Source organism: Telmatherina bonti, assembly GCF_933228915.1.
Source record: "Telmatherina bonti genome assembly, chromosome: 22".
NCBI lineage: Eukaryota > Metazoa > Chordata > Actinopteri > Atheriniformes > Telmatherinidae > Telmatherina > Telmatherina bonti.
The window spans coordinates 13,146,904-13,165,537 of NC_136631.1; the positions used below are offsets into that span (position 1 = coordinate 13,146,904).

Consider the following 18,634-nt stretch of genomic DNA (forward strand, 5'->3'; position numbering starts at 1 on the left):
CAAGAGGACACACAGTCTGTTCAGGTTTAGGACTCACTGGCCTTGTGTGCATTTTGTAGACTTTTCTGTACATACTGGGTTATGTCATGATTCGGTTAAGATGTCCTCTGGTACCATTATTTAACACTGCAAATACTGAACGTCTTTAGTTATTTGCTTCTTTGGATTTCATTTGCATACAAGTTATGATAAAAAGAATTTAATAAACAAAAAAAAATGTTAGTGAAACTGTTTGTTTACATGTTTTTTTTTCTGCAATTGACTTTTTTTTCTTTTTTTCCTGTTTATCAGTTACGTTACTGTCTGCCAATGGTTGCCTCCTAAGCTATGCATAAGATTTACAGTCACTTTAGTCCACAGTGCTGCATCGATGTCAACTTACAGGCAAATATTTGTGCATGTTTTAGGACTATGCACTCCATTCAGTAAACTTATATATTCTGTGTTTAAATTTACTCTGCAATCACCCACCCAAAGGGCCTTCAGTATACATACAGCTGGTTGACAGTAATGACTGGTCTACTATAACCAGTATTTTGAACCAATCTTTTAAGGACAAACAGGTCAAATTGCCTTTTTGTAGCTCATTTTATAGAGACTACAAATCCCAAAAGAATGACAGTATTATTTCAGAAGCTCCAGGGAGGAAGTGTCTATTGTTACTTTATCTGCCTTTTTGTAAGATTTGAAAGCGTTTTATTAAAAGTCGGAGTTCATTTCAGTGAACTTTTGTGTTGTCATTATTTTGTCAGTGTTGAATGACTTACAAATGTGTCCTTGAATATAAAATGTTCAATTCTCCCTTTTTTTTTTTTTTTTTAAATCTTAAAACCTGCACCGCTGAGCTGTTTCATACTAAAAGGACCAGTTTATAATAGAAAGGCAGTAAACAATACTTTCTACTCTTGAGCTGAATGCAAGAAAACAACTGTCAAAGCATCTGTCACTCTAACCTGTTTTAACCTTTGAGCCCTGCTTCTGTTTTATAAAGCATGTGGTGAAATTGGATAGCTAATGTCAAGTTACCTTTTTCTGTGTGTCTCAGATGGTGATGATTATGTAACTGCTTCCCTCTTTGATGAACTTTAAATTCCAGCTGGGGAGCCATATGGCCAGAGCAGGTTTTCCATCAGGAGATCTTTTTTCCGCCACATATGCTGTCCTTTAAACATTTAAATGGCAGGTTAACCTTACCTTGCCTTCTATTTACTGTGTGAGATGTTTGGCTGTGAGGGATCCACAACTTCCATCATGGAACTGAAGAGCTGACCATTGTCAAGAATGACACACCGCTCACCTTTTTACCCTTTGCTTGTTGGTTTCTCACTGCATGCATTTAATATTTGAAAGGGAGCCTCTTTTATCTTTTCTTTATTTCTTCCTTCTACATCTTGCTTTGCCCAAGCTTGCTGAGCTGTCAGTGCCTGCGGTCTTCACTAATTTGCACTTTGCGTGCCTAAATGCTACCTGCGCTCCTTTTAACTTGCTGCTTAAGTTGCCTAACTACTAACATTTTAAGCCAGCACATCACAAATTGTTACATGAGCACGAAATGCTGAATTACTGCGAGTTTGTCCATGTGTGATTATATTATTATAACTATTATTATAATAATTATAAAAATATTTGAACTGATTTAAAAAAAAAAAAGAAAAGAAAAAAGAATGCAAATAAGAATGCAATGTCTTATGTTTTCCCACAAGTTATTTCCAATGAAGTTGAAAACCAGCTTATAAATAAAAACAGAATGCAATGGTTTGTAGAAAACTTTAAACCTTATTTTTAATTTAATATGTATTCATATAACACATATCAGATGTTTTTGTTCTTAAAAAAAAAAAAAAAAAAAAAAAGATATATGTGGCCTGCTTTTTAAATTTGATGTCAGTGACACTGTTCAGAAATGTTGGAACATTTTTCTTTTTACCACTGTCGGCTGTAACTTTGCAAGTAAAATGTTTTTCCATTTTTATTAGTTACAGAATTTCAGCTGCACAACGCTTTACTATAAAGCAGTGTCACTAAAATGGCAGCTTATGTTGACATGCAAGTTATCCATACTATGAAAACTACGTCCCGTCCTGTTCATGGATGCTGATGTTTGAATTGCACCCCTAGACAAGCTGGATAATCCTTCTCCATACACCAGAGGAAACAAATGTTTGTTACTTTAAAACTTTAAAATGTCAAGCTACCAAAATGTCATTTATAGATTATGGATTTTTTTATTTTTCTTTGCAGTAGCTTAAGTTAAAGAGAGAGTGGACATCCTTTCATTAGTAGGCCACTAGTTTGCTCCTCAACTTCCTTTGGAAGGATACTGAAGTCCATACTGCCTCTCAGTGAAGAAAACGGTGTTAGGAATTCAATGTGTTGTGGATGCAGCAACAGTGGTTTCAGGGCTTGTGCAGAGATTCCCCACAAGTACTGTTACAGACCTGGTGATGAAATCCTTACCGTAGGAATGACCTTTATAATTGGAAGTTAAGAGAGGCAAAGCTTAAGCTTAACACAGACTTGAGAACTCGTACTAATCTTTATAATCTTTAGAAAGATCAGCTGCTCTTAGCTGCTCTTTCCACACACAGTCCCGGTCCTGACCTTACGGTCAGTAAACCTAGTAAGTTCTTGGGTGTTGTTTTTTTTTTGGTTTTTTTTTTTTCTTACACTCGATCGATTAAAAGTGTTGCTGACATCACATTTAACGAACTTTTATTTTTCTTTTAAAAAATCATTGCAATTTATATCAACATGTCGTCTTTATTCTGTTCTGTTAAAAGTAGGGTTGCAAAATCATTGCATGATGTTTTTATTTAGGTCTTCCTTTTTTACGATGGCACAGAAATGCAAACATTACAGACATTACATATTACGTATAATTAGGCCACTTAGAACAAAACGATGATTTTGATTCAGTTACCATAAAGGTTTAACGACACAAACTGTTCCTGGGACAACTCAAAAATAATCCAATATAAAGTTTTGAGCAGAGAATAATCTGGAGCACATCCGTTAATGTATTGATCTCTATGTATCACAGGGACCTGACTGGTTTTCTAGCAGTGACTTCCTCAACAGGTAAGTTAAGCTGAATGTCTTTGTCTATAGAGCAGTGTGTATATATATATCAGTCAGTCACAGGAGAAACATACAGCACGGCCGGCCTAATTCTCCAAAACAGAGAGCAGCCGGATGTGGAATCTTTCTAAAAACAAAAAAAAAAACCAGATCGATTGTAGAAGTACTGCTTTTATGATCATAGTGAATACACTAAAAACACACAACACAGATGGGAAATATCTACCTTCAAGTAACTTGTGGTCATCTTAGAGGAAACAGAAGTTGTTACTCAGTTTTCTCTTAGGACCTCAGCATCCAACATGTCCCACACACCACTGTGCCTTTCCAACCCCAAGACTCTTTCCCTTAACAGAGAATCTTCAGAAATATCAGCACAATGTGACAAATCTTGATTCTCTTGAGCTTCCAGCTATAAACAACTCCATCCTGCTATGAAGTATGTCAACATGCAAGGATTGCAGTTTCTGTCTCTCTATGGTCCCTGGATCTCTCCTGGTCTTGGGTGCAGGGCCTGAGCAAGCCTGAGTCCCAGCGTTAACGCCACGATTGACGACTAAAGGCCTCGCATAATACCCTCCACCCACCTCCCCCCCTACTCGCCAGTTCTATTCTGAGAACAGCTCACAAACGCAACACATCCGGTTTGCTGAACGCTTGATCAAAACACATTACTCACATTTGGAATATGCTATGGCAAATCATGGAGGAAAGCAGTTGACTCATCGCTGGTGGCTGATACAAACATGTGGCACTGGTGTAGGAAATGGAGTTTGATTGACAGCGGATTTAATCGGGTGTCATACAAATTTCACCCAATCAGTCTGAGTAAACAAGCATGGTTTTGTTTTTTCTCTCATGACAACGCATCAGTTTCTCGATGATAAAACAATTTTCAACACGTACAAGAGCACCCTCCTCTCTTTTAGTAAACTTATCATTTAAGGAGGACGCAAATGTGAAAATTTATGGGTGACAGGAGGAGGGGAAGCAGAAAAAATATTAGCAATCTTAGGGCAGAAAAACCAAACAAGAGTCAGCTGTCATACCCTAAAATTGCAGGGTGAGGCCCGTGTGAGGGAAAGTGAGTATTCTCAGCATTGGGAACAAGCTTCTAGTCTACGCTGTGCTGCACTGGCTGGTTTCCATGACGATTATCAGAAGCTTTGGCACAATAACTAAATGCCAGCTTTAAAACTTACTCCAGATTGGAACATAGATCTGCATAATGGCTGGTTATAAATAAGCTAGGAAGTATTTTTATGCATTTCTAAAAGACACCTTTTCTGATTTGATGCATGGGGATGTTACCTAAAGCTCTCCTAATCAGATAACTTTACTATAAAGTTCACCTTGACATCCTGGCATGCCTGAAACCATGAATGAGATGTGTGTGTCTTGTTTCCACAGATACAATCAACCACATATCCGATCCTGGTCTTTCTCTCAAGCAGTAAGTAACCAATTATCCAGCGCTCTGCACAGTCAGTAACTGCACCTGCATACATCAGTGTAAACTTGCTATGTCCTCTCTGCAATGTAAGGAATGCATGAGGCAGTGAAACTGAGAGCCTCAATTACAACCCTGTTACATTTCACACAGAAATCAGACACCATATACGGTCTCTCATACATGCACTAACTTCCAGACTAAAATAATAATAATAATTATACATTTTATTTATAAATGCCTTTCAGTACCTAAGGTCACCTTACAAAACAAAATGAACTATATTCCATAGAGATTATGTGACAAGTGTTTGTTTACAACGTGCCAGTCTGAATGTTCTGCTGGAGAACTGATCATATAACTACATCCTCCCTTTGAAAAAGAAGAGAAGTTCTATAAAATGTGAATAAAAATTCAGCACGATGACTTGAACATAATCTAAACCCCACATTTAATGTAAAAATGCAGAGTGATAATGCAAAAACTGTTTTAAAGATATTTCCATGCAAAAATTGATTTATTTTTCTTTTTTTTCAAATGTCGTGTGATTTTATCACACACAAAGTTACATTCTCTTAATAAATACAGATATAGGCATGTCCTCCAGGCTAACAATGAGCTTGTTTACAGAACAGCATATGTAAAAGCACAATGCTAAACGTGCAGTATAAAAAAGGTTTTGGAACATATATCCACCATTTGTATGACAACTTTTATTTTTTTTTAGGGAAGGTCTTGTTTATTTCAGCAAGATAATGCCAAAAAGTATTCTGAAGCATGGCTCAAAGCAAAAATACCAGAAATTCAGTCAGAGTGAAGTTACAAGAAGCAATGGACCTTCTTTAATTTTGGGGATGATGTGACAAGAATCCATTTCCATGTGAGCACTTCATACATGTTTCATATATGATACACTGCATTTTGACCATTTCCCTTTCAGATTTGGAAATTATTGATAAATATGAAGATTCTGTTTATATGTAATTGAATTAAAACCTTATTAGCTTTTCTGTGAATGGAGTTGTGAATAAAACGTAACACTTTATTGGGCAAGTGACTATTTTTGATCACTTGGTTTTCTTTCATATTCAGCATGAAACTACTTTTTTTGTTAATCTAAAAGCAAAATGGAGGTTTTGGTACATACCAGAAGGACAACTTTATGTTAAAATTTCTAATTTCAAGTGTTTTCATTGAGTGCCCTATAAAGGGTTAAACATGGTGCAGATATAAATGCCCTGCATACAACAAAAACTAGTGACCTCTTGATTGTCCATTTTTCATTATTAATGGTGTAAAATCTTATCATGCCATTTTTTTCCCCCTTCATTTGAATCCTTTCCCCATTTTGTATCCAAACCAGTATCTAAGCGTGCTAATAGACTAAACTAAAATGGGACAAAGCATGCCTCTCATGGCTGTGCTCCTTGCTGAATGCTCTGCAGGTGGAAAATTGATCTAACACCCTTCAGCCTGGCAGATTTAGAAATGAAATGACCAGAAGGGTAAACTGAGGATTGCTTTGCTGTGTCTGCACACAGAAACCGTACACCACAGCACCATAAGTTCCTGTCAATCCCTCAGCTGCACATACCACTCACACACCTCTACAGGGGTCAGATGGATTAGACACATACCCAGTTGTGGCAAGAGAAGGAATTGCATTTGTACAGATTTATGGTGCAATTGTGACTTGTTACACCAAAACATAAAACTTTGAACTTGTTTTCAGTTTTTGTACAGAATGGAGAAGGTTAGTTGTTGTCATTGCTTTGTCTTTAGGTTGTTATTGTGTACCCAGCTCTGTTGCACATAAGAAAATGGAGTCATTCCGAATCAAACCTAATCTGTCAATGCTGCATTTTCACGATTTAAACTGAAGCCATGGTCATTGCCAGGTCAACTGGGCAGTTATCATGACCAGCAAGCAGGGGGGCATGTTGCTAGAATCTGATATCATCCCCAGGCCTGCGCCCTTCCCCCTTTTTACACCACGTGAGCTGAATAATAGCTACTCTGTTTGCCCTCTCGCCCATTTCTCTCCCTCACATACACTCAAGTTTCTGGTTGGGAGGTGGCAGGCTGCTTTAACTAAGTGCCATGACGATTCTCAGCATGAATCATAATGGGAGATTGAGGACCACAATGGTGTGACCAATCTGCATTGCCATGAATCCTTAAGGCCTTTGACACGAGTCACAGGCAAGATTACCTCACTTCCACCGAAACACATCTTCACGTAAACGCCCCTTTACATCACCCCACTGTGGCATGTTGTCTCATTTCCACTCATCCCAAAAAATGACTGGAATTACCAAAATGTAATTTGTTCAACACAACACATGTAATACAACTATTAAAGGGTTTTTTGAGGTTATTATGGTGGTTGTGAATTAAAACGAGAAAGTTACTTGCTATCAAAAAGATAGAGTTTCATATGGGAAGGGTGGAAAAGAATGTAAAAGTGTGAGAATGTAAGAGATAAAAAGGGAGGGGAGGTGGTCCTCTCACCGTCACTTCAGACCACTTGGTGCAGTACAATAGCAAGTGGGAAGATGGAAAAAGAGAAGAGGCCTCCTATCTATTTGAACAAAATTAAAATGGAGACTATAATAAAGCAGGACACAGGAATGTGTCTGCTGGTTTACCGCCGTCCTGGCAGAGACAGACATACTTGTAGGTCAGAACATCTGAGCTTCTGCACAGACAGAAGTTAAAGAGTGATGTTATAGCTGCAAACTTGCTCCCCACTGAGGCAGTGAAGGGTGTTGAGAGGCGGTCCATAGCTTCCCACAGCCCTCAGTTGACACTGAAACGTGATACAAGTATTTTTCGCTTTCTTCTTGGAGACCACTGTTGATATATTTAGTGAGTTTCACTTGAAGAAATATAAAAGCACCAGTCAGTTGATGCGGTGTGATACTTATCCAGTTGGTGCACATACTGTGAGTTTTTCTGAGTGGTGCATCAAGGTAATTAGTCTCAAGACCTGATAGGAAGTCTTTTTTTGTGTTGTTTTTGCTTTTGTTGTTTATGATTTTCATTGTTTAAATAACTCTCCACAGAGTTGAGCCCTATCTCACATTTTACTTTTATAATCAGGGTTAAAAAGTGAAAGCATACATGTGACTGGGAGTGTGGAATCAGATTTCACTGAAAAAAAAAATAGATTTAAAGATTAAATCATTTTTTTCTTCACTGATTCTAAAAATATCTTCAGCTATCAATCAAAGAAAATATACTCTTTCAATATCTATGTTTTGCTTCTGATGATTGCTTATTTTTGAGTGTTTGTTTTTAATTGATGTTTTTTGGCAGATTCCCCTTTATCTTTTCTGTTTTATTTTCACTGGAACTAAAACTTGAGCATTTTCTTTGAAAAAGAAAGGAAAAAGCAGCATGTCATGTTTTGTAGAGGGCACAGGGTGCATCTCTTTCTTACATCACATTTTTAAAAAAATAATTTGTTCGGGTTTCCTATAAATGCAACACCAGCTAAAGTAGTTGAATTTGAACTAAAAGATATAATAAATATCTCTGGAAGTCAATGGTTTGATGCTGTGTTCATGTTTAAGGATAAGGTGCAGTATATCCGGTTTGAATATTGATAAAGTAACCCAAAAGAATTGCTATTACATTTTTCTCAGTGATTTTACTAATTAGAAAAATGTGATATGAAATGCATTCAATAAATGATCATTTCAGAGGAACTTAATTCAATCCTAAATGTAGCTAACATACAGAAATTAAGCTAAAGGTGTCATTGCTGACCATGGTAACCTTGACGGTCCATTTTAAGCTGCTCATAAAGCCACACATAGCGAGGACTTGGCGACACCTAGTGGCAACCAGTGGGAATTACAATCCCTCTCTGGGAGAAATCCTCGATTTGCTTGATCTATGTTAGACAAATAAAAATAACATCGATAACGTATCTCTTATTCTTTTTTTTAATGGGATAGATAAAACACAGACACACACTCACAAGGGTGTAGCCCAAGAAGTGCCTAGGGTCTCCCACTTACCAAACCTGATCTCACCTGAAACCAGTCGAGCTTTCTTTGTATTTCTTCGTCTTCATCCCAGCATGTTCGCCAAAGTTTGGTCAGACTTTGAGCACAAGTTTCGGGTGAAATTACTTTTACTCAAGTTGTGGTTTCAGGTAAAGTAGCGATATTTATTTGCTGTGAATGTTTAGGCTATAAATGTTTTTGTTATGTTGTTTACTTTCTCCGGCTAGCAAGTCCGCCAGATTAAAACTACAGTGGCTTTGTTTGCTGGCCGATGAAACCAAAGCAAAACAAAAAGACTACCAGCTACCTGGAAGCTAACTAAAGCATTCCTCGGTACTGTATGGACTAAATCTTAAGGACATAATGTCTTTCAAGTATTTTAAGATTACTTTTCTGTGTGATATTTTGAGCAAATACCTAATAAACAGGTTTTTTTTTTTAGGGATTGTGAGTTCCTACATTATTTCAAACATGCATTTTATAAATAAACCCCTTACTTCCAGCTCTCAGCTTCACTCAGAAAAGTTCATTTCAGCAAAAACTTTTAAAAAAAAAAAAAAAGAAAAAAAAAAGCCTGCTTTATTTTTACATCTCTTGTAGCAACTCATTTCAAAGATGAGTAAATGTCCAGTTTTTTTTTCTTTACACTGTGAACATCGGTATCACTGTCAAATTTTCATGTCTGTTCATTTTATTTATTTATTTCGTTGAAAATAAAAAGGAAGTTAGTTACCAAACATGCATACACACGTAAACTTTCTGTGGTTAATGTGGTGATCATCATCATGCTAACTCTAACAGCCGGAAAACAAGATATGATGCATTCATGTTGTGCAACACAGAAGTAGATTATAGCCTCTTGCACAGGTTTTCTGTCAGTCAGTAGGATTTTACACTCAGTGGTTGATTTTACACGCCTTTTTTTTTTTGTTTGTTTGTTTTTTTTTGGGACTTGAACATAATCTGTTATCTTCCAGAGAACCAGGTATGAGTCCTCCTCTCTTCATGTCCCATTTCAGTGGAGTCATTTGTAGATCTGCAACAGAACTGGGACCAACAGCTCAGTTGGTCACTGAAGCTGGTTTTTCTTTCTCGCTTGTCATTTGAAACACTAGATCTGATTTATTCGACTTTGTTAGGTTCTTCATTTCTGAAATGCTACGTCAGCAGTGGAAGCAACTTCTGAGCTGTGAAAAAAAAACTGTTAAATGTGTGACAGTGTGTATCAAGGATGTTCTTTCTTTCTGGCGGCTTTTCATGTCAGAAATAAGGAACTTGAGAATTCAGAGGAAGTTAGTCAATAATGGACACTTTGATTACACAATGTCATTGTGCTTTTAGGGTGTTAAATGTTTTTCACATGCGGCTGAAAATAAGTTTTTGAGCTGAGATTCTGTAACGTGCTCCTGGTGTGTTTTAGGTGGATACTTGCAGGTATTTGTCACAGTTTAGATGAAATTGCTGATTGTGAACATTGACTAGGGCTGTGAGTCAGTGCTGTTTATGAGCAAAACGTGAATAAAATCAGTCTGCTTTTTGAATCTACTTCCTGTTGCTTACATGGGGAAATTGGGATTTTTCTTCTCATTCACAATTCAAGCTCTCGGTTGATTCGCTCTATACTATGTTCCCATGACGCCACTTCCTTTTGGAGAACAAAAAAAAAAAAAAAAATAGAAAAAAAGGAGTTAGTTTTCTACCCATCTGTCTTTGGGTTAGCGATGTTGTAAACCTACATACCTGTTAATAAAAATCTGGTTTCATTCAACAGGCTGCCTTCCCCATATCTGTAAGTCCTTCAATGGCTGCTGATGACTACAACCCTGTAAGTATCCTGTATGTAGTTTATGTAACATTTACTGAGGAAAACAACAGATGCATGCCTGCTCTTAGATACATATTCCTATTGAACAGATTTAACGTAACTCATCACCAGGCTGATTGGTAGAAAGCTGTTGTCAAGTTTGCTTCTGTTAGTCTTCTTTCACAAGTGGGTTTAAAGCACGAAGAGTAAAAACAGAAGAAGTACACGGTTGACTGTGAAGTCACAGATGAGGATGTTAGGGTGTTAGAAAGTCGAGAGCACAGCTTAAAGACGATGCATGTGAGAAACAGGATGTTCTAGATAGCGGCTTTTTGAGTTTGGTGTTTGAGGCTCATGATATTCTCTTCTCGTCTTCCTCCTCTGCTCTCCCCTCGAAGGTCTCCCTCCGACACAAATCCAAAAAGAAGAACCGAGGAGGTAGGCCAGCTCTCGCCACTTTGCGTCTGTGTGTGCGTGCCTACAACTGTAATTTGGACCCAATGTGGGCGTTTGTGAAGTGGCAGTGTAATTAGTGTGTACAGAGGGACTCCAGACAACCCTTGGTTACTTTCACTTCATTTTACTCCAGTTTGCCTCTCTGCCGTGTGTCTGCTGTCATTTGAAGGGCTGATTTTAATTTAATGGTGTTGTTATTGCTCCCTCATTTAAAACCACATCAGGTAGGGTTAATGTAGCTTAGCCTGTTTAAATCGACTGCTGTTGGATTTTATGTGGGCTCATTCAGTGTTTTCTTTGTGGTTCATTTGCTTATTGATCTTTCAGTGACCTATTTTGACTCAAATGGAAATGTTTTTAGTTCTTGGTGTCAGAATGTTAGATTGCAACTTTTTGCTTCCTCTAAAGCTACGCTTGTTTGTAACTGTGGCTTCGTTTCTCAGTGGACAGTGGAGACAACGTCTCTGTAGATTCATGTGCATGCGTTTTCTGTGCATAGGCAATGGTACAATGAGCAGGAGACGGATCTCGGTGAAAGAGCTGGGTCACCCAGACCACCAAGGCTGGCTGTACAGGAAGAAAGAAAGCAAAGGCTTCCTGGGGATTAAATGGAAGAAGTACTGGTTTGTGCTGAAGAAGACGGCTCTCTACTGGTATACTAATCAGCTGGTGAGTAAAACACCTTTTTATTTAGAGGCATGTTGATCATTCAGACATGTTGCTTGTCTTGCAGCTGCAACCAGACAACACAAAATTACCCAAAAGTGTATCCGATTCATGCTGCAGGACATCAATCTGTCCGTCTTATGATAAGAGTAGATAGTTTTACTGTTAAACTTCTGGTTTGCAGGCATGGTGTGCCATTTTAGCATGTATTCTCTCCAAACACTAACTCTCTATAGTTCTCTTTTCTTTTTGTTGTCAGGCCAAGGCAGTGAAAGGTCATGCTTGTCCATTTTTAAACATAGACGCTGCGTTTCTGAACAAAATACCCCTCCGAAAATGAATAAAAATGATAGACACCAGAATTCATAAGAAGCTCTTTCAGAAAAAGACTACGGTGCATTTAGCAGGGGCTATTTTCAGTTGTGGGTTTGGTGGTCTCGTCAGTATAAACAACAGATCGTAGCTTACCTCCGAATGAAACAACATAGGCTGAGTGTAGACCTGGATGCTTTCTGAATGTTATTCCCTGCTCTTTCCCCCGTCTGTCTCTCTTTATGGTAACCATCTGCAAATGTCAAATGAAATTATCTTTGATGTAAAAAAAATAAAAAAACAACCCAGAGAAGTTGGAGGATTTAGTACTTAAATGCTTTCTAATAACAGTCAAGGTGAGGTATATCAACTTTAGGCTGGAAGCAGAATAATCAGTGATATTAAGTGAGTTTTTGTGGGGCTTTATTTTATTTTTTTTTAACTTTTTTAAAATTCTTTTATCTTTCTCTTTTCTTTTAATTAATTCTTTTTACAGTCTCTTCACACTCATAGCACAATTAAGCATATTTTGACTAAATTATATCGACCAAATTATACTCTTTTAATATTTTTAATTGTCCGTGCATCATTTTCTATAAAACCTTAAAATTTGACTTATGCAGTTATGCTAACGATATGACAAATGAAAGATATCGCGGGGAATTTTCTTTTCATTTCACGCTGTAGTTTGCATTTCTAAATGCAGTTACAATGCAGAACATCTAACCTTTAGCAAGAAACAGTGACAGTTGTGTTTGAGACTATTTTTGTATGCATGTAAAACTAAAACATTGAAATGTTTAATATTAATTTTTCAGGCATATTTTAGGCATTTTCTGTTTAACTATAATGATTGTTCACTTAAACTGCAACAACATTTCTGTTTTCCTCTGGGATCAATAAAGTCTTTTTCATTTAGTCTTATATCATTTAATTTTTTCATTCCCCAATATCCAGCTGCAGCCCGCTTTTCATGCTTGGCACAGTTGTAGCCGTTTTCATTAGACTGCATCTGAAATAGAATTCAAATTAACCTTAATGCAGCTCTGATCTTAACTTAAAACATCGAGCGCTATGTGAGTCACAGTGTGAGGCACATTAGTCATACTTGCTTTTATGACATTTGTCTCCCTGCCAATGTAACACCACAGGAACTGTCTGGCCATGTCGCCATGTTTCTTAAATGTGTTGCTGTCACCAGCAGCCCTGACACAGGAATACGTCACTGACAGGCTTCATTTACCGGCATCGTCTCTTCAGTCAGATCTATTGCATGTCGTCTTTACTTGCCCAGAAAGGATAGACGAAGTAGCTGCAATTCAGTGACAGGTGTTGTTGGGAAGTGGTTTGTCACTGAAAAAATGTCATTGTTCAGTTTTGTTTTTTTTTCTTTTTTAATGTGTGTGTTTCAGGCAGAAAAAGCTGAAGGGTACATTGATCTCACCAACTTCGTGATAGACATAGCCATGGAGTGCAAGAAGAAACAGTAAGCTCGTATTTCCTTTACTCAGGTTCTCACATAAGAGTTGTCATGATTCACCCGCAACCAGTGGTTTGAATATTAGAGGAACTTTATTTATATTTACACCTGAAACACTCCCACACGCTGCTAGGAACGGAACGGTGATGAAACAACCTGAAAGGAATCAATCCATTCCAGCTGAACTTGCAGTTCTCACTTATTAGTTATTTTCACTTCCCACACACACAGCCGTCTACACTGATCTTAATGTGTTGTTTTTCATTCTTTTTTTTGTTTGTTTGTTTCAAAACTATCAGAGTTTGCACTGAAATTGGGTAAAAAGAAAATATATATTAAGTTATGCTAAAGGTGTGTAGTGGGACCATTTCATGAAGCAAAAGTTACTGGTAACTGTAGATTCTTAGTGCCTTGGAATAATTTCAGCCTATTTGTACAAACAGAACACCCCTCATCTCTAGCATGTCGGTGGGTTTCCCTCTCAAAAAATGCCTACTTTTTCAACTTCTATGCAGGATTAATGTCAGGACCCTGACTTGAACATTTTTTCAGTTCCTTTTTTGCTTCCTGTTCTGGTTTATTACTTCACTCCTGCTTGCACCGCTCTTGTGGAGGGTAATGAAATTGCACTGCAGCTTGTGTGTTTCATGAAACATTGTACCCATTCACATTTTTTTTTGTCAGCCCATTGGTTCAAACTGCAGGCTATACCTTTAGTTTAACTCCTAACCCTACAGCAGGGTTGTCCAGTTTTGGTCTTGAGGGCCACAACCCTGCAGCTTTTCCATGTATCCTGCTCCAACACACCTGACTCAAATGAATCAGTCGTTGTGCAGATTTTCATTGGCTGTTGAATTCATTTAATGGAAGCCAGTTGTGTTGGAACAGGGATACACGGACAACCTGCAAGACAGCTGCCCTCGAGGGCCAACTTCAGACACCCCTGCAGGTTCTTGTGTATCTGATAGTCCCAGATGACTGATGTTTGATCATTTTCCTGAATGAATAAAAGGTCATATATATGTTTGGGTTCTTTTGATCTACTCTCGAGGCTTTAACACCACTTGTAATGATCTGTTTTTTCCTCTTGCAGTGCGTTCAAAGCCTGCCATCCTCAGGTCATGATGTTTTATTTTGCTGCAGAGAGCCATGAGGACATGAATTTGTAAGTCACATGAAAGTACAGAGGCTTTAAATGAACATTTTTGTTCAGGAAATTTACTGAAATTCTGTAATTCTTTGTTTTCAGGTGGTTGAATAAGCTTGGATTGGCTTCCATTCAGTATGAGCCCAAAGATCAAAACACTGCAGCTGGTAAGCACCTACAGATGCTACATGTGATTGTATTAGAGATGGCTTTAACTTGAACTAGGTTTTTTTTTTCTCCATATAGTAAGAGTTTTGAAAGAGCATCGACGACAGCACTGATCCTTTCCATTTATTACTAGATTAATTTGCTGTGGGGTCTTTTTTACACTGCATGTATCTCATGATTTGTTGGTTTTTGTGTCTTCTCACTTAAATGTTGAATGTCCAGAGTGTTATAGTGAAGCCAGTGATCATGAAGAAGCTGAAACCACAGAGATCCCTCCTCCACCATACTCTGAGCAGGGTCTGCGGGACCCTGTGGATGCATCTGAGCCACCTGGTAGCACAAACCAGGTCAGCAGAGATGTGTTGTTTTTTTTTAAAATAATCTAATAAATGCCTAAAAACACATCTAATAGCAGTGTTTTTGTTTTTTAGGGTACACTTCCTCCCCCTTATTCATCTGCAGTCCCAAATGAAGCCAACGGTTCTCTCTCCTCACCGGTCAGTACGATGACATCGCAGAGCTCTGCCTCCTCCTTGCTTGCCAAGCAGCGGCAGTCCTGGTTGGACCTGGTTTCACAGGCATCTCCTCCAGCTGGGGAAACAGAAGTGGTGTGCTCGGTTCAAGTTCACTCACATCAAGCTCCACAAGAAGAGACAGCAGAGACGGCGTTGGCGAGATTGGCCCCAGAACAATATTCAGACTCAACTGGGTCCAATGAAGAAAGCCTTGCAGCGGAACAGGAGGAACAGAGGGATGTTTTAGGGGCCAGAGATGAAGGTAAGTGCTCATTTGGCTCAATTTATAGTCATTTTTTTTTATTGTACACTTTTGTGTTCAAAGACAGTATGGTTGTTTTGCTGCATCTTTAATGTTCTTTTCTTCTGTGTAGTAATAAAACTATATTCGTATTTTTCACCCTTAATTTTCCCAAGAGCTAACCATAACTCTCTGTGGTGTTTTTTTTTTTTGTTAGTGTAATAAATTGTAACCATATCTTGTTAAAGGCGACCAAGGAAGCGGCTCAGATGAGATGGAGAAGCTGTATATCCATCTGAAAGAGGCCAGCCTGTCGCCAATAGGAGATCGTAAACCATCCACGAAAAGAGAATTCAGGGCCTCTTTCATAAAACGCTGTAAAAACCAGACAGTCAATGATAAGCTGCACCTTATCAGGGCACTCAACAGCACATTAAAGGTACATTTTCTTTCTATTTTGCTTAATGTATTGAAAATAAGATCTGATTTTGTATTGTCACTGTACATTTTCTAATATTAGGCTTTCTTCATGAAAAACAAATATAAGGAAGTACAGAGATTTATGCCATGACGCATTTTCCTGTTCTCTTTTTCTGGCACAGGCAAAAGAGACGGATTTACAGGCAATACAGCAGATACTTTTGGACCAGGATCTTACCTCTAACAAGTTCAAAGCATGGAAGGAGGCCAATGCAACCTTGGTGCAGGAGATCAGCAACAGAAATGACCAGCAGGTGGCGCCAGATGCAGTAAATGCTGCACAAATGGTCGTTTCTGCTCCTGTGGTCGAGACTAGTTTATAAAAATTCCTCCAGGACTCTTTTTGCCATGTTTCGGACATTCAAGACTTGTCAGTTTCTATGAATACACACACTGCTGTTATTCAATCTGATACTTTGGTTCCTTATGAGTGGATATTTAAGTGCTATTTGGCACATAACCTATTAACATTATTTCAGCATGAAGATGGAAACGTTCCTGTTGACAACTTGCATCAAAATGTGAATTGTATTTAGTGTTTTCATGTTCAGTTTAGTATTAGAAAAATCTGCAGTTCAGTTTTTTTCCCTTCTACCTATGTGCCACACACACACACACACACACACACACACACACACACGCAGTGTTAGGAATAGTAGAGGCCATTGAGATGATGGATCCAATACACTCTCCATGGAAAGGCTTTTTATAGACTGATTTATCTACTTTTGAATTTATATGGTGAGAACATTTTAACAGTTTTCTGCCAGTTACTGGTGCTATGCACCACCCATTCCTGTTATACATGTTTTACAGCAATGCTTTGTATTTTGTAAGCCCTTTTGATATCTTGCCTATCAGTAAGATTCTTTAGACTGAACTGTGCAAATGTTGCAAATCATGATTATTTCAGATTTACAGGAGTCAATTTTTTTTTTCCTGAATTTTAAACAACTATTTGTAGATGATTGTTATCAGCTACGTCAAAACACACCTGGAGAGATCCAAAAACATTGACAGTTTGAAACAATGTCATAAAGACTTGCTAAATATATATTTAACTTAGTCTGTAGCAGTATTTATTAGCATTTTAACACAGTTAGCTTGGTGGACAATGCTCTCTATGTAAAAGCCACAGGACCATACAAACCAGTATGGTGCACGCTATGGTGTTACTGCCATTTATACAGGCATGAGGCATTATGAGAGTTCCCAGTAATAGATTTAGAAATCTGAAAAAACTGGGGTTATTTAAAAGTATCTTGGCTTGACTTTACACAATGCATTTTGCCCTGCTTTGGATTTCGTGTCTCATGCATGTTTATATATATTCACATGGTGTAAATAATTGTTCATTGATGTGTGCTAACTATTTTCAGCTATGGTATAAAAGTCTGTGCTGTTTTTTGTATACAGGGAAATAAAGACTTGTCATAATTTCCCCCACTGCTTTTAGTACTGTCATTGGTTTCACAGTATTTCTGAACAGTAACTGTACAGTGTTTTTTAACACTTGTGCCGTGGCACACTAGTGTGCCGTGAGAGATTATAAGGTGTGCCCTGAAAAATTACCCATTTTAACCTAATTGTTCTAAAAAGTTACTCTGTCTTAATCCAAACAGGTCCCAGTCAAAAACAATAATAGTCCTTGTGTTTATCTGATCTCTATTCAAGAGGCTTTGATAAGATGGACATTATAATAATTACATGGACTTAAAAAATTGTTTGTGGAATGCCTTGTGATTTTTCAGTGAAAAAAAAAAGTGCTTTGGCTCAAAAAAGGTTGAAAAACACTGCAGTAACTCCTACATAATGCCATTGGTACAACTTGTAGTTTCCCGAAACCGACGCTAGGTGTCGCCCTTCTCTGTAAATTCCCCGTTGAGGTTATGCGCCATATTGGCAGTCTCCTCCATCTCGCCAAACGTCGAGCATGCATCTCTTATACCGGCTATTGAGGAGATATATGTAAATATTTGCAGTGACTTGCGAGCCGAAACGCAACACCATGGAGGCCGTTAAAGCCTTTAACAACGAGGTTTGTTCGAAACCTGTGCAAAAATGTCGAAAGATTTAAAGATATGTTGATATTTGCGGTAGCTATTTGGCTAATGTTAGCATACCTGATGCTATCGGTCACAAGGCCGCTGTTTTTACAGCGGTGGAGCTATTACCTTACTTGCTATGTAATACACGGGTAATAGCGGTCAAAGATTCAGGATGTGAGCAGAGTATGCTTCATAAGATGTCATTTTTTATTGTAAAGTCTAATAAATATGACAAACTGAAGCTAGAGGCAAGAGGCTAAACTTAAGTTAGCAAAACCGCCTTAGTTACGTGATAACTTGGACTGCTAACAAATAAGGAGATCATTAAAATTTTCCTTATTCTGTTTCTGTAGCAGACATATAGCCATGCTGCTTGTATGGGCGTCAGTCGGTTGCAGCACATGATGTAAATAACGTCAATATTCAAGGATATTTAAAAAAAAACAAAAAACTGCTAGCTATGTTTATCGTTAGCTTGGGGGCTAAAAGCTAACAGCGCAGCTATTATTTGTCTGCATTGACTGAATGTGTGATCGGTGTCGATGCTGACTTCACTGAACATTTACAGTTTATGTTTAGAGTACTGTGTCAAAAGCAAGTTAATTAAGAATATCTTCAATGTGCTTTACTGCTAAGAGGGTAATAACCTCATTAAAAAGAAGGTCAACTTATTGCACCTCTGACTACAAGACCTATACTACATAAAACTTTTTTTCAGCTTTATCCAAACTTGTGACAGCTAAGGATGGTTTGCACAATTGCATAGTGCAGAGATT

At 38.0% G+C, this 18,634-nt stretch overlaps 2 protein-coding genes across 2 annotated transcripts in view; both read left to right on the forward strand.

The window, feature by feature from the left end:
- cnksr3 (cnksr family member 3) overlaps positions 1-17,170 on the forward strand; it is a 48,331-nt gene extending 31,161 nt beyond the window's left edge. The window contains exons 15-26 of the mRNA XM_079262267.1: positions 3,041-3,078; positions 4,489-4,531; positions 10,313-10,366; positions 10,744-10,783; positions 11,301-11,470; positions 13,192-13,265; positions 14,353-14,424; positions 14,509-14,573; positions 14,797-14,921; positions 15,006-15,351; positions 15,579-15,769; positions 15,933-17,170. Coding sequence (XP_079118393.1) covers positions 3,041-3,078; positions 4,489-4,531; positions 10,313-10,366; positions 10,744-10,783; positions 11,301-11,470; positions 13,192-13,265; positions 14,353-14,424; positions 14,509-14,573; positions 14,797-14,921; positions 15,006-15,351; positions 15,579-15,769; positions 15,933-16,133 — 1,419 coding nt within the window. The 3' untranslated portion in view covers positions 16,134-17,170. The remainder of the gene's footprint in view (positions 1-3,040; positions 3,079-4,488; positions 4,532-10,312; positions 10,367-10,743; positions 10,784-11,300; positions 11,471-13,191; positions 13,266-14,352; positions 14,425-14,508; positions 14,574-14,796; positions 14,922-15,005; positions 15,352-15,578; positions 15,770-15,932) is intronic.
- Positions 17,171-17,719: 549 nt separating this feature from the next.
- The window catches only part of scaf8 (SR-related CTD-associated factor 8), a 31,381-nt gene continuing 30,466 nt past the window's right edge, over positions 17,720-18,634 (forward strand). Inside the window, exon 1 of the mRNA XM_079261900.1 lies at positions 17,720-17,848. Within this exon, the coding sequence (XP_079118026.1) occupies positions 17,819-17,848 (30 nt within the window). The 5' untranslated portion in view covers positions 17,720-17,818. The remainder of the gene's footprint in view (positions 17,849-18,634) is intronic.